The sequence below is a fragment of the Chiroxiphia lanceolata genome, chromosome 2 (genome assembly GCF_009829145.1).
Source record: "Chiroxiphia lanceolata isolate bChiLan1 chromosome 2, bChiLan1.pri, whole genome shotgun sequence".
Lineage (NCBI taxonomy): Eukaryota > Metazoa > Chordata > Aves > Passeriformes > Pipridae > Chiroxiphia > Chiroxiphia lanceolata.
In genome coordinates, this window is record NC_045638.1 from 32188683 (window position 1) to 32212314 (window position 23632).

General features: G+C 35.6%; 1 protein-coding gene across 1 annotated transcript in view; it reads right to left on the reverse strand.

Moving 5' to 3' along the window:
• TMEM131 (transmembrane protein 131) overlaps nt 1–23632 on the reverse strand; it is a 92285-nt gene that overhangs the window by 23560 nt on the left and 45093 nt on the right. Inside the window, exons 6-24 of the mRNA XM_032680677.1 lie at nt 22903–23019; nt 21950–22072; nt 21172–21252; nt 18403–18553; nt 18205–18261; nt 17210–17271; nt 11934–12042; nt 10025–10133; nt 9050–9203; nt 8778–8948; nt 8358–8468; nt 8138–8272; nt 7564–7668; nt 6123–6209; nt 2222–2374; nt 1999–2074; nt 1779–1896; nt 390–528; nt 189–298 (exon numbers count right to left, since the gene is read on the reverse strand). Of these exons, the coding sequence (XP_032536568.1) occupies nt 189–298; nt 390–528; nt 1779–1896; nt 1999–2074; nt 2222–2374; nt 6123–6209; nt 7564–7668; nt 8138–8272; nt 8358–8468; nt 8778–8948; nt 9050–9203; nt 10025–10133; nt 11934–12042; nt 17210–17271; nt 18205–18261; nt 18403–18553; nt 21172–21252; nt 21950–22072; nt 22903–23019 (2168 nt within the window). The remainder of the gene's footprint in view (nt 1–188; nt 299–389; nt 529–1778; nt 1897–1998; nt 2075–2221; nt 2375–6122; nt 6210–7563; nt 7669–8137; nt 8273–8357; nt 8469–8777; nt 8949–9049; nt 9204–10024; nt 10134–11933; nt 12043–17209; nt 17272–18204; nt 18262–18402; nt 18554–21171; nt 21253–21949; nt 22073–22902; nt 23020–23632) is intronic.

Genomic DNA, 23632 nt, shown 5'->3' on the forward strand with positions numbered 1-23632 from the left:
CTCAACAAAAAATACAGACGCGTGCTCAATGGCAACAGATTCGGATCTCAACTGGCCTAACGATTCAAATTCTAGAAGTGGTCAACACTGTAACTACCAACAAAACTGCCAAATCATGCATGCATTTTTTGTAAAATGCATTTTGTTGCAGAGTGAGAGCACTCCAAGGACTCCACAACAATACTTACCGTTCTAAGAGCTTATCAACAAAAGTGGATGGGTTAGAATACAGAGCTACCGGAAGAAACTGAATATACACAGGAACATCTGCTGGATTTTCTAGAAAAATTTCTTCTTCCTATTCAGAAACACAATTTTTAAAAGTTTATTTTAGAATTAATGTAATTAGAAATACCTATTAAAATGATACTATCACCAAAATAACTTACTGATGAGCTGTTTGTGTTGGTGAGAGGGAAGTTTAGATGGCGTGGTGAAATAAGGATGGAAGGCCAGGCCATTTCTGCTGTAATTTTCAACCGGACATCCTTCTGAAGATCTGTGTCTACTTCAAATACAGCATTCAGTCTGGAGAAACAGTGATATAACTTACTTTAAAACAGAAAAGCCTAGAAAAACCAGAGGGCTTAAAAGCACCCTGAAAACAACATTAGTTTGAGAAGCAAGAAGAGCTACACCTACTGCAGAAACAAATTTTGAGAATATAACAGATTCAGATCAGTAGGAAAAATAACCCAAAGCTAATCTGATGATTTACAAAGGTATAAAGAGTAGAAAGGAAAAACTGCAATACAGCATCCAGACATCCACTATCCAGAAAATGTATTCTGCCTGCACATGTGTGATGTACAGTAAATCTGTATGCATACTTTAGATGCAATGGGTACACAGTCTCTGTGCCTATATTCCTAATAAATCTAAACCAAATTTGAACTAGTCACACTGTGAGCCACTATTTCTATTGCTGAATGAAGTTCTTTGCTATTAAGATACATTAATACATCTTAATATATGATTTGTTATAATGCTATAACCACCCTCCACAGCAGACTTGGGTCCCATTCTCCTACAAGCTCTCCACATTAGATAACAAAGTGATAAGAGGGTATGCTTTTGTTGCTCTATTTTGTTCTATACAGACATTTTGCTTCGTCACATACCTTTTTTGAAATGGCAGTCTGGATGCTATCATCACAAAAGACACGCACTTGCTGTTAAGATTAACTTGTGTCTCTTGGAGATTAAATCAACTTTATGTATGAGAAGGCACACGTTTAAAAGGTATGTAGCAGTCTGTGGAGTTTGACTGTTTCTAAAAATTAAGTAGCAACCACTGATCATCTTCCATTCTGCAAATCTCAAGATAAAGTACAAGACAACTTGCTAATTCACTGAAATGCAATAACCTCAGTACAGACAGAGGAATATTGAGGTTACTATTTTAAAGAACTTTAAGCAGGGATACTGCACAAACAACAAAATCTGGTTTTGGAAGTTTTTGCAGAGTAGAGATTGCTTTGCTGTTGCCATCTTTTCAAAAACTGCAGCAAACTCCAGTGAATAGTAACTTTCCGTGTTGTGTTTGACTTGAAGAAATTATTACTGTTTTTTAACTTTTAAAATGCTCTCTTGAGAAGTTTTGCAGAGAAGGCCGAGCAATTCCTTTCTTGGTTCCCTCTCAACAGGCAGAAAGAAAGAGAAACCTTGTATTAAGGTTTTTCAGAAATATAAGGTATTAAGAAACCTTATAAGAGCACACATATCAGAGTTTTCCAGTGATTTAAGGCCTGAGAAAATAACAGGGATAAAATACTTACCTATGGCTTGAGTTCTCTTTTATTTCTGTCCATTCTTTGAATAAGTTCTCATGCAAATCCCAGTCAGAATCCCATGCATCTTCTTGCATTGCTATGCTGTGCTGAACTTTAGATTCCGCTTTAAGAAATAATGTGTTTTTTTAACTCCTCAAGTAACATCATTGCTTAAGGACAAAACTTATTTTAAATTATTTTTATTAGGAAGTTGAACATTACTTACATTTAGTTAGAAAAGGCAATCCTACATAACAACGATCTCCACATTGTGCACCAGGATCAAAATAAATATTTGCAATCTGCAAAACAGATAAGAGAAGATAAATCAACAGCACAGTAAATCTAATGACCAAAGAAAAAAGAAATAAGATTTCTGATGACCACAGAAACTTAACATATATAGAAGAGAGAACTTACAAACATTTAGAAATAAGGCATAAACAAACCTTTGATTTTTTCCCTGGTTCTAAATCGTCTTTATTACTTCTTAGCCTTCTGTAAGAAAACCTTATATCTTCTGACAGGGACCGTATGTGTTGTATTTTCACTTTCTGAGAAAAGGAGTTCATAATATTCAGGCTCTGGTGAACTACTTTCCCCTAAAGAAAACAAAAGAGGGGAAAAGTGTGCAGGATATGCATTTTCCCTAGCGTATGTATTTATTTATGCAGGCTGGCAAGGACCACAGCAGTGCTGAAATGTTAAATCGAGATTTTTAACTATGTTATCTTAAAAAAATGCCACTTGCAACACTTCAAGGTAATAACTTTCTGTGAAATTGTATTCTTTCCTCCATCTGCTTCCAAACACAGTTCATCCCTTTCTGAAAATTAAGATTACCTTAAGAATCTTGAGGAGCTAGGAAAACAGTTCTCCTTAATCACATCATGTTAAAAAAAGTACCAGAACAGGAAAGGCAAGGGAAAACCTGCTAGTAATTAGAAATAGTAATTAGAAATAACCTTAAAGGAATATTAAAGGGAAGCTATGGATTACAAACACTACAGGTGACAGAGGGCATTTAAAACACAGATACAACCCTTCTTCCTGCTCCCAATGTGATTAAGATATCAGCCACCAAAATTACAACATTTAAGAAGAAAACAGTGCAAGTTTTTTTCTCCACACCTTTACACCCTGCTTCCTTTACTGAGTCAAATGTTGTTTTACCTTTTAAGCACAGAACATGTAGTTCAATCATTTGCCATGATCAGAATCATTGCAATGCTCAAGTTCTCCCCCTGCCCTCAATTGTAAACCAACTGTTCTGTGGTCACGTTTTACACTTTACTTCAACACCCGGCCCTGACAAGTACAGAGTAAACAACTAATAAAAAACAAAACAAAAGGAAGAAATGTGCAATTCAGGACTGGTAGTGAGACTTCAGATTTATGTAAAATAATACGAGCAAATATAAATCCCCAAGACTATCTTCCAATGAACATGACTTGAGGTTTTAATATTCCCCTTAAACTAATACTTGCAGCTTTTAAAAAATTTCTCCATAGTAAGGACTGAAGTGGAGACATGAGAGAGATGGAACTTTTGCAGGCTCAACAGGAACAGGAAATAGTCACACACTGTAACACTTGCAATAGTAAAAACTGCAGAGGGAAAGAAACTACAAATCCCTAAACAGTACAGTTCTGTTAAACTGAATAGGAGGTACGTCTTCGTCTGTGGAATCCTATGAGTAACAAACTGCCATCAACTGGGCAAGATACAGGTTTGTTAAACTCTGTAGAACAAATAAAATTTTACTGAGACCTTTATGTAGCATTTAGACATGAAACAACAGATGAGGGAAGACAGCTTTACCCATCAGCAGTAAGAAAAACAGAACAAGGCCTTTTAGCATACAGGCCCTCAAAGATGAGCTTTGATCAGGGAAGAGCTGAGAGGTGGCACTGTGAACTAAAGATGAGACTATGAAGCAGAAGTCAACACAGCTAAGATTTGTTTAAATCAAGAAACTGATCTTTACAAGGTCTGTATACACTGTCTGTGTATTGCTGACAAACTTCGATGGAACACCAGAAATCAGACTTAGGTGCAAATACGGTAAAATTATAAACAGAGACAGACAGTACTGGCAACCAGACAGCTGCAGGAGAACTACATCCTAGGTATGAACTGAAAAGCAAGTGTTACTAAAATAGTAGCACCAAGTTATTTCTGGATGGTGTAGATGTCAAATTTCTCTACCAAACACTGAAACAAGACAAACTGATGCTATTTTAGGCTTATTTTCATAAGTAATGGAGGCATTACAGAATAACCAGATGCAAGAGTAGCATGAATTCAGTGAGCACAGGTTTAGTTTGAAATGAATCCAAGAAAAAATACAAGTCAGCCTGGTGTCAATGTTCTCAAATATCAAAAGAGCTAAGTGATCAACTAATGGAAATAGTAAGTGAAGTTGACTACTCTGAAAAGCTTGGGGCTTGAACACAGGAAACAGCCTAGAATCTTGTCAAAGGTTATTATATCTATACTTCCAAACAAAAAGCAGGAAGCCAAATGTCACCTGAATGAATTATCATGTGACAACATCACTAGAAAAAGCACGAAGGCAGTAAAAATCACGCCAATCTGGGGAAGAGAAAAAATTATGACAGCAAGGAAGCTATGCCTCAGAGACTGAGAAACACAGGTACTACAAGAAGTAACACCTGCCAAAACAAAACAAATCAAAAGTAAATAAACAAGGAAAAAAAAAAAAATCAAGCAGACCAAGACTTCTTTATGGTCCAAAATGGAACAAAATACTTAAATGTGGCATTCAAGAGGGACAATGAATTTGACAGGAATTCATCATTACAATAATTCCTAATAATCCCAATAAATTAGGACACAGAATATAGAAATTGCCTTATCTGTGGTGAAGGGGAAATGGACCTTTAAGTTAATTCAGTTTATCAAAAGCTTATGCAGCAGTTCATAGATCAAGTTAAAAATACGGCACTCAGAGTAATAAATACTCATATAATGGTGAGGCAATATAGTAAAATAGAAAATATGCATCCTAAAGATAAAAAATAACCAGTGATTTTTGCAACTGTAGGCATGAATGCTTCATCTCAAGAGTAGCAAAAGACTTCAGAACAATTTGTGACATAGGAGGTCAGAAGGGAGATGGAATGAATAATGACACAAATGTCACTGAAGTCCTGCTGACTGACCTATCTTCCTCTGATGAGACCTATTCCATTACTTTTCAAAAAAGTTATCATTTATTTGACATGCAGTAAAACATTTGATAAACTGCCAGTGAAAAATTACTAAGTAAGAGTATACAAATTGCAAGATAAGCAGGAGATACTAAGGAGCTATCAGAAGAAGAACACACATTGCTCTACAAGAGATTGACTCTATGCAGGCCACACAAGGAAACAAAACCCCCAAAAAATTTACACACAACATGCATGGAGTTAGTTTTATCCTTTTAGGAAATTGTCATCTCTATCTCCTTTTGCTCATTCCCAGCCCCCTTGAGTTTTAAAACTCTATCCCTACGATTTTTCTATTGTATCACATTCTCCACTTATCAGGAAGTCACATCAAGTTCAGACTTCATCAGAATACTAATTGCAAATTCCATATGCCTTGACTGTCCATGCTTCTATGGTTATTCTGAATGCCAAGTGAGAAGAAAGTATTACATGGTTCATATCTTCCTGCTTGAGTCTGCCCTGAGCAAAGAAACTGCTTTCAGCACTCACTGAATAAACACTACTGCAGGAGCATGGATAAAAACAGCCATTACATATTTCTGCAGAGACCTGTAGACTCACACAGCTTTCTTGCTTTCCTGTTCATGTACTCGACCATGCACCCTTCAGATCTACTTTCAGTGTGGAAACAGTACAATAGCACTCCCACAGAGATCAAGGGCTCCTTATACTAAAGTATCAGTTTATTATCTGACTTGGTTGACTTTGGTGCCTTTGGTATAATACTTTAGGGATTTGGAGAAAGCATTTGCGCAATTTCATCTCTCTTACTCATGGTGCCAACGTGCATGAATTGGTAATAATCAAGTGACTACAGCTACAGCAGAATGAAGCTGCAAAGAATCAGGTTTGGGACCATATCAGTAGTCCAAGATGCTGTTCAAGCGGGCTGTAGAGGAGATATAGGGGTAACTCATGCTTGAAACACATGGGGGGAAAAAAACCCGAAACCAAACCCCAAAATAACGACAAACTAAATCCTAAGAGTTCAGTAGCACAATCTCTCCAGCAATTTGACATACAACAATTCAGGACAATGGTCTCCCTTGGAAAGGACAGATAAAGAAAAAACACAGCAGGAAAACATTTAATGATATGATCCAGCTCTCTTACCGGAAAAGAAGGTGGAAGAAAAATATGTTTTGGGGAGCAGGTCAACGAGCCTACAGCAATCACTGCCTTCACTGGTATAGTTAAAATCTGGACAAAAAAAAAAAAAAACCACATGAAAAGTTTAGAAATGAATACTTACATTCCAGACTTTAAACATCTCTTCCATTTTTAAACTGTATAGAATAAAAAAACCCTTGAAATTCTGCAATTAATTTAGTCTGAGATTATATAAACATTTAAAACATGGAGACATGAATTAAGATTCCAACACATCATCACATTCCAAACAGTCACTCTATACCATCACCCATACATCCTTAGCACCATTCTATATGGAACAGAAAGCATACTTAAAATATAAGCTCTCTAGTAGGGCATTATATAGGTCTCACTTTGCTGGAAAACAAGAGGGTAACATCTTTAAAGTAAATGAGTATGAGGGAAGAGGATACACACCCAACTTCTCAAAAAACATTAGGAAGTCATGATAAGACCTTGACATACATAGAAAAAAATAATGTGGAAGGGATGGCAATGATATTCTTTCTGCTTATTATTGAAGTACCAATACAAGTAGAATAACTTCTAAGAACAAGAAAGAAAATGAAATGCTTCAGACTCTATAATTGAAGGGTCACATACATGTATAGACACATTAAAAAAATCTTAAAACCTCAGATAACCGGTAAAAATTAGCAATTTCCCATGTTCTGTAGCACCATCAGAACCACACAATAAGTAATATAATTTCCTGACTTCAAAAGCACAGAGTTACATTTGGGTGTTTTTCTACATATATCACAAAAAGATATTAAATTCACATTCCATTATCCAGTAGAATCTCTCTCTGGAAAAAATATGGCATATGAAGTTGAGAATTAACTGGTTGTTCTCTCCTGTACTAATCTTAGCGTAAGAACTGTTTCATCAGTTGCCAGGAAACTGCACAATATGATTTAGTGGGCATGGTAGTATTTGGTCAAAGGACAGACTTGATCATCTTGGAGGTCTTTTCCAACCTTAATGATTCTATTGTTCTACAAAACAGCTTTCACATTGGGTTTTGACCAAAAAAAGTCTGAAATTATTGCTTAATTTCGGTAACTGATAATGTACTGAAAAGAACATTGTCAGCACGTGTTACGCCCACAGATCCATGCACTGATGCTTTGAGGATGTCATGTCATTGAAAAATCCATACTGCAAAGCAGTAGGTCAGATTTAAATGGTTATTTCTGAAAGTGAGATGAAAATTGTAATGAAAGCATACTGTTGTAGGACACAGGGTTAACTTGCAAAGATAACCTGACCTCCAGAGCTCCCTTCCAACCTCAACTTCTCCCAGACCGTATAACCTGTCCACTGATTCAACTCTTAAAACTTCACACTTAAAGACTCAACATATCTTTTGGGCAACACCCATGAATATACAATAATATACCTCATAATCTGTTGTGATTTGTACAGCTCCATCATGAATTCCTTCAAGTTCTTTTGCTATTAGATTTACTCTGAACACGGCATAATAGCCTGATGCTAGGACCACCTGTAAATGGTAGGAAAAGGGTCATCCATTGTATTCCTTTAAATGGAAAGAAATTTCACTAAAAACATACCCAACATCCTCTGATTCCTTTAAACTGACTCAAAATCTGTTTAAAAGCACTGTCACTGGTACACAAAAAATTCACACACATAAGGGACTAACACAAAAATTATCTATTCCTTGTGGTGATAAATTTCTACTCTGATGAATGATGAGCATTATCTGAGGGCATGAAGATTGCTGTTTCTGCAGTTTACCCTTTCAAAATCTAACCAATTTGAATACAATATTGCTTCTTAAAATAAATTTAGAAAATCTACATGCTTTATCATACTCACATTCAGATGAAAATTAAGAATTCTTACCTCTGCCCTGCCTAAAGTCAAACTGCAAGAAGTAGCAGAGGTTCTCTCTTTTTTATTCCCCACCTAAATCTAGCTTTAAGCAATGGATTTAAAGGATTACTTACCGAGGACTGATCGGATGGAGTAGCATTTTGTAGTTCATGGTGGTTTGCAATTATCGTTGTTCTGTTTCCCTTTTCGGTTGTTAGAAGTTCTACGGCCAAACCATCCCCTATAATATGCCAACTTTTTATAGCCAGCTTAAAAAGAACAAAGGTATTCTTTTCAGTAACAACACTGATGTAAACTTTTTAAACGATAAAATAAAAATAAATCCACCCTTACCTCTATTGGATTGCTGTTGATGACTGCAAATAAAATGCTGGTGGCTTCTGTTGCACTCAATATGCCAAAATCTATAAATCGTTCCTCAGTTTTTGGAGGCAGTACAAAGTACTAGAAAGATTGATAAAAGTATTTTAGCATGAGTTAAACAAAGTGTGCTCAAACTCTAAGCTCATTAAACAATGCATTAATAAGTCTAGTCCCAAATCTTCATTTGTGAAGCCTAGCCATGATGATGAATAAGTCTAATACAACAGTACCATGACAAGCTCAAAATTCTACACATTTGCTATGCAAAACTGAAGGGAACAAAAAAGAATTTTTCATCAGTAACTGAAATAGAAAAAAGAATTAAAAAGAGTCCTAGGAAATCTGCCTCCTATTAGATTGAAGTAGTTAGAAAAAAAGAAAAATACTTACATCTAGAAATCCTGTGTATGCTCGGACAGGTAGGTGAAATTTAGAAGCATTGGTGATAAGTAGAATATTGTTATCTATGTGAACGGATGATGTGGAAGGCATAAAATGAAGTGTAAAAATATATCTGGATTCATTAGGTGGAATTAAGACTGGTTTACTGAAGTTCTGGACCTAGATCAGTGAACAATGAAGATCAATGTCATAACTGAACAAAGTGCATCACATTTAAGCATTTACTATTATGTAAAAGTATTCACTGAAATGAGACTTACTTTAAACATTGGTTTTGCTTCTTCTGGTAACACAACATCATGTATAAGGACTGCAAAACTGAATGTGTTAGTTAGATAGATCAGTCTTTCCACAGAATCAGCAGCACTGTCACGGATGTGAAAGAGTGTGGCAGTATGATCAAATCCTAAGTATCTATTAGAAGAAAACAGTGTAAGGAAATAAAGATTTTCCTCCAACATAAAGCGTTTTCCTTGCACAAAGACAAGAATTCATCAATTCAAACAGCAAAAAAGGTACATATCCCAATGCATGTTGAAGTTATGTTATTAGCATTACAGGGACTTTGATAATTAAGTAATTCAAATGAGGTAAGAAAACATGTAAAACAGCATAACAGGAGGACAAGTATTAAGATAGTCTGCAAGTCATGCATATTTCTTATTAATGAAATTAGGTGTCTGCAGCACAAGAGTTCACAAGAGTTCTGATAGGTAAGGTTTAGCTTGTTTGCCTTTAAAATACTCTCTCAGTTTTGTTGATAAAGTAACATCTCATTTAAAATATGTTTTTAAAGTCGACATAGCCATATTGTGTAAATAAATAACAAAACCCAAGAAAGCACTGACAGTTCTTTCAAAATTTTGCTTAAAACCAAAAATATTTTCTCTACCCTTACTCATATTGCAAGAGAACAGCAAATGCAAAAGCAGAAAAATTTCCAATACTGCATTTTTAAAATGTCTCATCTGCAGTCTTCAGCTGCTCTGAAAAACAACTCCCTTCAAACAATTTGAACTCAAGCCTTGAAAACAGTTTTTGAATTGCTAAGACTACCTCTTCTACTTATTTAAAAACAGAAAAATTCAAACAAGTAATTGTAGTTCTAAATGAGTTCCAGATTCAGAAAGTTTGGGTATCACCTCTTTATATCCCGCTCCCCCTCAAAAAGACTAAATTCCCTGTTAATTTACAGCATTTAGCTTTTGAACTATGTTCAGTTACTGTAAGCTTACCCATCCAACACTTCTGCTTGATACGGTATTTCAAGTTTGGAGTAGCTCTTCTCTTTCGCTTTAACAGTTATTTTCCCAGAAGACTGTGATGCTTTTTTTGCTTTTGATGCTGTACACACGAGAACATAAGAAGTTTGTTAAAGCAGACAAAAAAAATGATCTATTAGGTTAGACTAGAATGAGTGGAAGAATAAAAGCACACAGCTAGCTCAGAAATGTAGTATCATGGAAGAAAAAAAATGGATCTTAAGGAAATTTCAATAAGCAACTGGCATGGTGTAAAGCCTAGGAAGCAAGGGATCTGAGTTCTGAATTTTTCCCATTTAAGACCAGTTAGATGACCTACCTGATTTAGTAAGCTTATCTACGATAGGGAAGCCTGGTTGTTCCTGTCATATAACTAACTTGAACATTTCCAGAGGATAATATGGATCCCAGATGATCTGAACTCCCCAGTAGGGAGTATGGAATACATCTATCCCTCCAGTAACAGAATAGAATCTTGAGATTGCTGGGCTCCCCATTTACAGCTACCAATTGAGAGGAACTTTGGGCCAGAAACACAACAACATCTTAGTAACAAAGAAATGAAAGACAAGCAAAACTTTACAGAAATAGAAGCAGAATCCATGTAAGAACCCAAACCACACAAGAACCAAGAATGATGCTCACAGGTCTGCTCCAAGATCACAGGTCAAGCAATGTCAGCCTGGTAGCAACAGTGCCAGAAAAGTCAAGGGATTCAAATACTAGTTAAGAGAAACCACCAAGCCCCTGAAGCCCCATATGTATTTGGACAGCTGAAATTGCAAATATTTAGGGCTGGCTGCTTCACTGATAAGAATTTATCAAGTCAATTCCTTAAACACATTAAGCAGTTTGACTAGGTATTTTTCCCAGGAACTTCCTTCCAAGACATACCATATGTTAGCCAGGAGGTCCTCATATAACAAATCCTACCAGTTTCAAAACCTGAACATATTATGACCTCAGGTTGACAGAGTCCAGCTATTTCAGGATTTATTTATAGGCTAAAACATACTTCACTCATCTTACAAAGTGTACGTTATTAAATATCTGAAGTACTAATCACTAAATGATAATTTAAAAAAAAAAATCTCGATCCTTTCCTCTTTATCCATACAACTTCTAAAATTATGTCTGTCACAAGTATTGCATCTATAAGGTTCCATTTTTAAGCAATCCAGGAAGAAAGACTTACAGCACCAATTAGTATTTTAAAGCAGTAACATAGGAGTAGTTACCATCATTCTGACAGTAGATTAAAATCTCTATAAAAATTGAGGTGCCTTTCTACAAAATGTCAGTATAGTATTTACAGTCACACTATGGAATACCAGGTTGGAAGGGGGCCTCAAGGATCATCTGGTCTATTCTTTCCCAGCAGAAGCACAGTCTAAACAAGATGGCTGAGCACCCTGGCCAGATGGATCTTAAGTGTCCAATACTGGGGAATCCACCCCTTCCTAGGGAGATTATTTCAATGGCTGATTGTTCTCATTGTGAAATTTTTTCTCTTCTGCCTAACTGGAATATCTCCAGGAAAAACTTGTTCCTGTTTTATTAGGATTTCTCAAAAACAATTGCCTGTTTAGACTAAAAATACATTTAAATCATCAGTGTCTTAACATAAGAATACTGTTATGTTTATTAGAAATACTAAGAATACCTTCTCATCAGTCCAAATTACTTGCCAATCATGAACAGAGACAATCCTTTCAGAAATAACTGAAGTTTAAAAGAACCATAGGCCTTTTCCAGGTAGGAAAATTCCATTTCCTTCTCAAAATTACAAATAGCATTTTGTTAAAAGAGTGAAAATAATTAATGAAGCTTCAGTAAGTTTTCAGAAGCACTTGAAAAGTTCTAAGAGAGGAGTACTACTTACCATCAAAGCTAATACTTGCAACTTTGGTATATTTACTTTCAGACGCTTTTAACGTAACTGGCTTGAAATGTACTGTTATAGCTTCGTTCTGTGGTGTAGGTCTAACACTCTGCAAACAATCAAAATATGAAGCACCTGTAAATTCATGATTGCTAACAAGCAGTGCAGCTTTCACATATCTTTCACAATGATACAAGTGCAACTAGTTCTGCCCAAGTTTTTGCAGGTCTGTCTTTCCTATAACAAAGCATCCTATAAAGCTGTTTTAGAATTTTTTTCAGGTACTGTAAATTAGTCAGTATTCAGGAAAATGGGAAATAGAGAGTTCTCCTTGGGCATGTTGAATGAAGTGACAGTATGGCCAGAAACATGTTAATAGAGTAGAAAATAAGCTTTATTTAAATTAAGATTTATTTTTTATTCTTAATGCTGCAGGGGTTACAATAGCTAGACTATTTGTTTCTGGGGCACTCACTAAGAAAGCTGTCAACTGACTTGTTCAACTACCAGTGATGATACAGACATCTACCTTGTCTCTGATCCCATCTAAGTCTTCAGAGCTGCCACAGAGAAAAAAAAAATAACTATATAGAGAACAGTTTTGCAAATCTGAGATGACACTCGTTCTACACTAACATTTTACAAGGTTACCTTTTACATCTGAGGATTACTGGTTTAAACTAAATGGAAAAGGTAAATTGGGCATTACTGGAAGAGTTGTTATGTCAGTTATTAGCCAGAGCTGATTTGTAGAGGTACTCTTTGCTACACAGCAGGATTAGGGATTCCATGTCATCATCTGGAGACTTTATAAAGGTTACTAGCAAACTCTCTATTCTAGATTCCATAGAGAGAAACTGGGTATGGAGCATTTAAATGCTCTTATTCTTGTTTTGCTTAAAATTAGGATGGCTGCCATGATTCTTCCTCCCCAGCTGTCTTCTGCTTTAAGAACAGCTCAGCTGCTCACATAGCAGCTGTTAAGCCGCAGCAAATTACAGGCTGCTGTATTAAGGAAACTGAAATGAGTGCTGGTTTACCTTATGCTGGGCTGCAGCGGTTTAGCACCTGCTTCACAAGCAGCTGAGCCTTTCTTGGCCAGAGAGGAGCAAGGCAGACAGCTAGTGGTACAAACCAATTACACTTCTTCCAAGCTAAGCTGTCCTTGATTGTAAATTAAAGTCATAAAATTGTACGTAACTAAATTCTGCAGACCACATGATCCTTAGAGGAAACAAGCAGCACTACACTCTAGCAGCGAATGAATAATCTCTGCTAACTCAACCAAAGTTTTGGATTTATAGTACTGACCTTTGTCCACCACCTAAATATACATGGTGCAGATATTTGCTATTTCTCCTCATGAATCAATTAATAATTCTCAATTTTCTTCTAATGAAATCCACACTACAAAACTGAAATCTTGACGTGTCTTTAAAAAAAAGAACTCTCTTAAAGCAGATGAAACCAAAGAAATAATGAAATTCACAACTTCTGCATGACAGAAAGGTTAACCATTTCTAGAGGCTAGCTTCATGCAAAATGCTTTCTTTAATTACTGGTTTGAAATAATGTTGATTTCATTTAGTAAATCAAATTTACTAAATATTCAAAAGGACAGTCTGTTGTCAGAAAAACAGTATCTCTTAAACCATGACTGTAACAAATCTAGATGTATTTACTCAAAATGCCTACAGCTAATTAATTTAGTAAAGGAAGTAATTTACACTGTTTTGTTGAAAATTTCTGAACTACATAATGTATCTCTCATTTGTTGCTTGATTACATGCTATAAAGGGAAATACAGAATTAAGACAACTAAAGGAAAAATAAACATGCTTAGGAATCCTTTCAACTTCACGTTGCGCAAATTTCAACATATTTCAATTAAGGCTCAAGCAAAACTTGTCCTGAATTAAAATTCATCAGATAGGGACATGAAAATACATGCAAAACAAGTTTCATCAAGAATCTAATACCACCAATTTTCTCTGAAAATTTTCTAACAGCAACTTCTGTGGGAAAGAATAACTCTAAATAGATATGCTTCAGTAACACATGGCTTTCCCACAGAATGCCCGATTCAAGACTCCTGGCCCTGCTCCATGAAGACACATTCAATATTTAGCATAAGAGCAGAAAATTAAGACTTTAAATTTCTAAAGGACACAGAAGGGGGAGAAAACTTTGTGCTGTTGAGCAGTTCTTGAGAAAGACTTTGAAGGTTTAAGTACTCGCAGACTACATGTATTCTAATAAACTAAAAGACTGGCACATGTTCTTCCATGCTGTTTACCTGTCAGAAGCTCCAGAACTCAGTTTTATCTTATCCATCCATCTAGTATATTGATCTAAAGACTGAGCAGGCAGTAGACTTTTGATTACAGATAGTAAAGACACAGCTACCCTGCTCCAAGACGAAAAAGCTCTGCGGCTACAGCTAGCAGACCAAGGCTAGTTCCATTAGTGCAGAACCCCCTCTCTACTGTTTTATTCACTTTTACAGACACAATTGTCAGTAATTACTCGGCCTTCTCTTAAACCAGGGAAACACCTAACTACCTGAAGTTCACTATCTCCATAAGCACCATTCAGAACAGCCATCAAATAAACTACTACTAGATTTTAACCCTCAGCTTTGAGATGCATGCACTTAAATGTGCAGATTGAAAATATAATGCAGAAGCAAGCTACTTCTTGTAGGTTGATAAGAGAAATTAACCAGTAAAGTATACGAGTATATGAGTTGTGACAGAACTAAATACTTGCTTATACAAATACATTTGTTTTCAAACTGACAGAACTCAGCTTCACTATGGCTGTCCTGAAGTTCCTGGTTCTTCATGCATCAAACATGATGAGGAACTCAAGTTTTGAAGTGTGTCTTTACTTTTAGCAATCAAATGGGCTTGAATGCCCTAAGGAAACAAAATTTTCATTCTAGAGAAGGGATAAAAGGAAGTGTTCAATAATCTACATTTACTAGGTTTTTGACAGCATGGCTTAATTGTTGCAGCAATGCAATAGTTTATCCAGTCACGAAATAAACATTATACTCCCCAGTAATGGAGCAAATCCTACAACATGAGGAAGATTTTATAAGGAGTTTTAAAACTTAAAAAACAAAGTCAAGTGACTTGCTGTTATTTTCCTCAACCAATTTCCTGGACTACAGCATGACTAAGTACTTGAACAACTGTAACGCTGGTAACAGTATTAGCGGTCTCTCACACACTGATGACCTGAAGATATTTAGTTCCTCCAACACCCAGCTTAAACATATGCTAAATATAGCCTTGGCCTTTTCTTCTGACATTAAGATGAAATTTGTCACACAGCTCTGTCTCACTGCTTTTAAACTCTAACTCTAAAGGGTCAGAACTCCATTTCTCAAGCTTTCCTAGAAGTAAACTATTCTCCAGGTTCCTTCCAAAAATTCTTTACTCTTGCTTACCACTTTGAAATCCCTTAATTACCCTTTGAATTCCCTTAAAAAGCAGAAATTCATACAGGGCTTCAAAAGGTAGAAAGGTTACAAACTTCCCAACAAAGCTGTGCCTTAATGAGAAGAACAACTGACTTGATGTTCCATATGTGACACACTGAAAAATACATCACATCTGGACTGATGTGGTAACTTTTTCACTGCAAAAGTGAGTCCCAAAGGCTTTAAGAATACCAAATTTACTGCTTTGATACCCTGTAAAAGAATAATTTATCTGAAAAAGTTTTGTCATGACATGTCTAATGGTTATCAAATGACAGCCTTCCATTAGACCAACATCTTTGGTTTATAGTCCATGGTGTAAAGACCACAGATTTAAAAAAAATGGATAGGCTTTTTTTTTTTTAAATAGTGGAGTATGAACTAGGCACTGCACTATCAGATATTAGAAGTGATACTGATGGTGTGAATACATGGTTACTTGCATTGTACTCAGGAAATATATTACATACTTTAAAAAACCCTCCAACTTTGAAAAAGCATCCCTATGCCAAAATCCCATCAAATCTAGAAGATGGACACTCAGATCTAGTTGAAAAAATAATAAATCTACCAACCTTCTGACTGTAAAAATCATATACAGTTTTTTTAAAAAAAACCTCCACGGAAGCTGGGTCATAGCTTACAAAGCCAGGAGAGACCTTATAGGATCACCTGACCTCATAAATGCAATAACACATTAGGAAGTCAGTGAATTAAATTCTGTTTGCGCTATACTGCAAGTCTCTGTTGACTTGAAAATCATTACTTAGCAAGCACTGCAATGGACTGTCACAGTGAAAAGTTACCTTCATTACTAAAAATGTGTCCTGTTTCTACTTTAAATTCATTAAGCCTCAGTTTCCAGTATCCTAAGGTTTTGCTAGATCTGTACTATGAATACACTGTTCCTTATAGTTACAACTATAACCTTTACAAACACACATTGTCTCCAAGAGCTCAGTAAGAAACCTCTGCCAATCCTTCAGTCATTCTTCTCGCTCCTCTGGTTTCTTTTCAACACTTCAACACTTTTTGAAGTGTACTGGGACAAGGTATAGCTAGCTAGCTACACAACTAAATCTGGAAAACACGGAAGACAGGAAGGGGAGAAAGAAGAAGTGAGAAAAATAGTGGGCAATGAGAAAAATCACACAGGAAAAAGGTCTGAATGAACAAAGGCGGACTACCAGACTAGAGCCAAAATTCTGTAATAAAACAGAAAACAGAAAATCCAAACTCTAGAATTCTGAAGCTGGCTGCACTTCACATCCAGCTTCAGTGATCTTACTGAAAAGGGCTCTAGAGTTTTTAGGGTTTTTTCGTATTTCAAGCTACAAAGCAGATAAGCTCAAGAAAACAAGGATCATTTTGCAGTCAGCTCTTGAAAGCTATGCATTGCTTATCTTAAAAGATTATGTTGGGCAACCACTTTTTACACTGATCTGCAAATGTGATCTGTGTGTGATGAGAATCTCACAGACTCTGCATTAATCTCATTCAATGAACATGAGTTATTGCTCTCAAGTATAAAAGCTTTCAGAAGTTCAGATACTGCAGTCACAGCCTATAAATGCTGTTCAAAGCATCCGAGCATTCAAAGAAGGCTATGAAGCAAATTAATTTTACCATGCACAAAAATTATTTGCCTTCCTATTAAGTTACATTTTCAGTCACATATCACCTAGCTTCTAATTCTGAACACTGTATGGCAAACCTGTGAATGATCAATTTTTATGAGAGAAAGTAAATCCATATAGAAAGTTTCAAATTGAAAGGAAATAAAACTTACTGTAATTGGCACATCTTTTGTTCCTGAATTTAATAAATGGAGATTTAAAATTTTTGGCAGATCTGTTAAAGAAAAAAAACCACACCTGGCTATTAGGCTATTTTAACATAAGAAACATATACAAATTCATCTGCACTAGCTGGTTCCTCAAATAAATCCACTGTTCAGATTTAAAAAGTTAAGACTAATATGACAGAATAGCCAGTCTAAATAGCTAGTCCCAAGAAACTGACACACTTAAAACCCACAGTTTTGTGTATTAGTAGGTATTACATGCTTCAGCTAACTACTCATATTTGTAACATATTAAGAAACAAACAGGCTAAAAATACTATAATGAATGATTTTGCCAGATGCACCAGCAGAAACTAATCTTACATGTAAAATCTTTGCGTGCTAAGGAAGTTGCAAGGAAAAGTACCTCAGAAGCTATATCTTTTTACTTGAAAAAAGATGATCTGTTTTTCTTCAGTAAAAAATCCCTTTTATAGTTTCAAAAGATACCTTCGGTTTTACAACTTTCCAATGTATATATTTTATTTCACTAAGCAATATTAATTTAATTAATGTTAAGCACAAATGTGTAAGTGGCACTTGAAAAAAATCTTATCATAAATAACAGATTTGATTAAGTTTGCACACCTTCACTATTCCCCGTGTCTGAAAACATTAAAACTTATGCAGATGTAACGCAGTATTTCAAAACAAGTTCACAAACTAAGTAAACTGAAATGGTTTTTGGACTAAGTCATGTACAACTGTGTGAGACTAATGTTATTACTAGACCTAGAACCAGATGTGCGAACTACTGTTTGCTTGTACACATGTCAAGTATACTTGCTGGCGAATGTATCTGTGCACTGTTGTAACACGCTATTATCAGTCTCTTAAAAAGTATCATTCCACAAGCAACCCTGAACAATACAAAGATAAGTGGGCTTTCCTCTTCCCACCCTACTCCTTATAAATACTTAGAGACCTGAAGAATACTTTACCTTGTGTTCGTAGTGTACCAAAATCTAGCATTTCTGTTGATGAATAGATTCCTGGTGCTTTAAGGAGAAAAAAAAAAAAGTTACTATTTTCTTATTATACTAAGAGTTAATTAATTTGAATAACTGAAAAAAACCCAAAAAACAACCAAATCCACAAAACAAAACAAAATCAACAAAAACAACCACTCTTCTACAAACCTGTTGTAACTTCTACTTCAACAGGGAGAATGATAAATTCTGTGTTGTCTGAGGCATTTGTTTTTATTCTAATGAAGGCTGTATGATTATCTGCTTCCCTTGAAGAAAAGCTGGCTCTCATCACTCCTTTTGTTTCATAGGGAGGTATTTCCTGATAAATAACCAAAGCACATTTATGAGAGTCCAGTAATTACAAAAAAAGCTGTCATACCAAATAATTACAATAGAAGCATTGAGTATAATTGTATTAAGAGAAAAACCTGCAAAGGCAGAAAAAGGTAGACTCCATATTATTAAAATTAGACTTTAATTTATAAATTAAATTAATTTATAAATTAGTTGTAAACATGTAATATGACACTGATTAAAAACAGGTATATGCAAGAGAACTTCCACATCCCAATTCTAAGTTTTATGTATTAATTTGTGGTAAAACACAGCAGACTAAATTAACAGAATTCTACCAATAAACAAAAGTTGTTAATAAAAATGTTGTTGAGTACTGTAAGATCAAATATTGGGTTTGCATATCTTAATTGTTTTTTCTCCAAAGCAGACACAAACCATACAGTTTCAGTCCTAAACACAAACTGAAATAGTGCAAACTCCAAGTAGCCAGAAGCTTGTGGGGCCATCATGTAGCTTACAGCAAAAAGTCAAAATGCATTTTAGTTTCCGTACATGCCTATTCCATCAGTTCCAATCTGCATTCAGGATCTGAAAGACAACTCTTTCTGTATTTGGTGTACACAGCTGCAGCACAAGACTAACTTCAGCTCCGTAACTGACATACCAACATCACTGGTACTTTTATTTTGTTTTTAATAGAGGATGAAAGCCTTGATTTGAAATTTGGAACTTCCTACACTTTAAGTGCAAATAAATACAACAGAAAGTAGAAATTTTGGATGAGTAGTCCTTGCAATGATTGGTATTGTTTCAGTTGGCAGCTTATTTCATGTTTTTGAGGTAGGAAATTGGACAGGAAGTAACCAATTGTTTTATACACCTCTCCTGTGCTCTCTGTAGTTGAAACACCAATGCATGCTGGAGGTCAAGCTGTATGTATTCTTTGAAAACTGCCGAATATCAAATCAAGAAGCTTTCAAGTTCTGTTTACACACTCTTTCACAAATCCAACATAATGCAGCCATTCATTAATGTTTCAAAGGATGTGATGTGACTCTTCCATATGTGTAACCAGAGATCCAAAGTTGGTCAGATCCCTGAAGTAACTTTGAAGAGTGATTACAGAAATACTCCTGCATACACAGACCGCTTCATCCAATCATTCAAGCATTTGGTATCAGAATAATTTTAGACAATTATGTAAATCCATATGTCAAAGTATCATCACCATATTTCAAATAATTTCTTCTACTTTGCAGTTTTTTCTAACTGCAGTGAAGTTCTTGACATAACCAATACAATGATGTATCTGGGTGTTTCCTCCTACTGGTTTGATTTCTTCTATTTGCCTTATTGTTTTGAAATACCAATGGCTGACAAGGGAAACAAGAGGATTAGTCTGTGCAAGACACTGAAAGCTTTCACATGCTAGTCACCAGTGCTTTAACTGGCAACCTGGCCCAGAGAAGCTGAAAAGCTACATGCTCTGAAAAACATTCCTCTTGAGTTCTTTTGACAACAAGGAAGGGGCTATCTTTAGAAGCAATACAATTTGACTAAAACAGTGTCAAGACATTAGGACCTTCATCTTTTAAAATCCATTTTCATGTTTACATCTAACCCTTGGCATCTCTTTCCACTGTATTTTTTAAAATGCTTGCGATCTGTATTAATACTTACTTGCAATTTTTGTATCTAACACTAAAACACTGCCATTCTAATGGACTTTCTCCAGAAAAGACAAGAATTAAGTATTGTGACTGTCCTTCATAGCTCACTTGGCAATATCCTGGCTTTACTCTTACAACAAGTTAAACTGTCACATGACAGCTGGACATTACCAACAGTGTAATATACCGAATAACGCCAAAACTGTACCATCAGGATGCTTCTAAATTTTATTTCACTTAAAGATATCAGTAGGTGTTACTTCAAAACTATATTAAGTGAAGAACACGACAAAACAGATTTAACAGGCCAGACCATGAGTCTATTCAACCCACTACCTTGTCTCTAGCACCAGAGAGTAAAGAGTAACTGCAGGGCATGCATGTAAGAATATTTTCCAGAATAGTTTCCAGCCACTCTCGACTCATGATCTAGGGATTGAGCTAGACATGCTCATGATCATGAGCTAGACAAGCTGCTCTTTTATGTAGTAGTCCTTAATAGGACTTTCTTCCCTAAGTTTGTTCAGCTGCATTTTCAACCTATCTGTGCATTCACAGTAGTTTGCAAGAAGGACTTTCTGAGATAAAAAACACCACTAACAACAAAAAAGCCAACACAAAACCCCCGTAACCAACAAATCAAACAAAATATGTATTTTATTTTCTGTGGGTTAGATCCAGCTCACAGGCCTTTGGGACATTGTCCTGAAAGCTCAGGTAGGTGTACTTTATTCTACTGGGAATCATTTTAATCTTTGCATTTCAAAAAAGCACAGCTCAGTACATATGGCTTACTGTAATTAAATGGTTCATTTGATTCCTACTCCCATTACAGTAACAGACCACTATTATTTCCATTTTTATGGGATATTTTAATGATCACAAAACAAGAAATGAAGTTAGTAAAAAACCCCAAAAGCCTGTACTCCCCAAGCAAGTACAATGAGTGCTGCAAGACATGGCTACTCACCCATAGCTTCCTCGTACCTCCCTGCTGACCTGTTGGAAGCTCTAAATGGAGATCACCTCCACTGGAATACATTTCTACCACCTGAGGTGGATAACAGAAAATCATTAGCACTCAGCTTTAAAGGGATCTTGTTCTAGTTATCAGGTATTATCACATGCAATGGCATAGCTTAGTGACTATTTGACTACTGGAGTATCTCATAAATTCACTTTAGTGACGATATAGCCATTTGCTAGTGCTATATTTATGTCTTTCTATAGCATTTCATAGTTTGTGGATCACTTACTTCACAGAATCAGAATTTGGTTAGGTAAAGACATCAATCCTGCCTTAACATAAGAATGCTTGCCAACATTACTACTCTACACCTTAACACCACCTTCACTGTGCAAAACAGGCAAAAGGAAGCTGAGGCATCACCAAATTAAAAGCACAAGATCTATTTAACTTTGTTTGCTTCAGTGTTCTTCCTAATTACCAGTGAAGTTTCAATACTCTTAATTACCAGTGAAATTTAAATCTTTATTTTGCCGTAATTATAACCATGTTAAAAATTGAAATTTTACTGTAAAACCTCAATTAGCAAATTAAGAGATCTGTGATTATAATCTACAATTTCTAGAACTGACTTGCATTTGAACAGAAAAAGCTTCACACAATATGAAAGACTTGACCTCAAACAGCTTTAAAATTCAAACAGAATTTTAAGAAGTTTCAAAATAAAAATTTCAGTTTAATATCACAAATGAGCATTTAATGATTTTCCTCTTAGGCTCACCTGCAAAGGTTCACTGTGGGGGTTATGTATATTTATTATAGGAGAAAAACTGCTATTTACAGGAACTCGTGCCCCAATAAATGGGCGCAATCGATAGGGGTTCGGAACTCCAATGCCAAACACCTGGTTCAGAAAAAGAAACACAAGCTTAAGCAGCTGTATGTAACTGTTGCAGAACCTAAAATACGCTCACCAGTTTTAGTAATCCACCATGTACTCTTTTGATTAATTTTATAGTATAATTCTAACCAAATATTTTAAACCATTATCGTTTGCAGCTGAAGGCCATTTCTCATAGCTACTACTTACTTACACTGACATGTTGAGAAAACGGGAAGTCAAAATACCACCTTTTTTCTGACATTCTGAAACACTAAATACCAGCCATAGGTTAAAGAGATGTGAAATGTTCCTTTAATCATACCGTTATGAAACTATCCATATGGGAAGCGTTTCTGTTGTTGTTTGCAAAACGTTGTCATGGTAAGAGTCATATTCTTTCAACAAGAGTATTTATCTTTTTTTTTTTCATTTTTTATTCTCTCTCATCTGTCTGGTTTATCTTTCTGAATCTCAAGTGAGTAATGTGAGTGACTTTTTGCCAGCCTAATGAATAGCAGTGTCTTGTCACAGGAGTAGATTAATACAGAGCTACAAAATGAGCCAGATCACTACAATAAGCCACAAAAATAACACAAAAAAGGTGTTGGGAGGGTTTTAAATCCTACATAATTTCATCGATCTGGTTTACAGTACTGCCCTACAATATTTACAATGGTGTGTTTTTGTTTTACAACAGGCAGCAGGGATAGAAATTTCTTCAACTGAGTTGATGGAAAAAAACCCTAAACAACCTATCATTATTGTGCTAATATCCTTGGATGGTTAAGTGTCCCATAACAGATACTGCTTTGATTCACACAACTTTTTCTGAAACAGTGTAATTCTCTTACCTGATAAGTAAATACCCCATGATTAGAAGTGTTAATAAATAAAGTGTTCTCTACATTTCCCACTACTCTTGCGAGGAAAACTACATCAAAGGATGTATTCCCTCCTGGAAGAATTTTCTGGAAAAAATAAAAGCAAGCAAGCAGAGGGATAAGCAAAACTGTTTACTGAAGACATTACACTACGCAGATGAACAATGGTTTTTGTGCTACAGAAGATCTCTTCTGTTCTTTACAGAAATACTGAAGTTAGAAAGTCTACTGCAGATTTAGAAAGAAGGAGTAGAAGTTTCAGACAAATAAAATGTGTAAAAAAATAATAAAAATACCAATAGTTTACAACTATATTATCTAGTGCAGGATCATATTTAATTGAATTTTTATGTTAAATTCTGAGTTCAGCTTATCACAGAAATATTTTAGTCTGACAGTTCACAGATCACTGGAGAAAAGCAATTACTTCAAGCCTTCCATAAATGAGAAAAGTTGTTTATGGACAGGTTTTCTGAAGTTTTTAATGTTTTTATGGCCTCTGCTAAGCCACAGGCCCTGCAGACAAAACTGAAACAAGAGGACTATATCTGACAACAAGGTGGTTAAGAGTTAACTCTGCTGACACCACGCTCTTGAACATGTAAGTTCCTGTAACATGATTACTTACAGCTGTTAGCACATTGGAGTGACTACTTCACACTAACACTACTTCACGTGACTTAGAATTTTCAGAAAAATT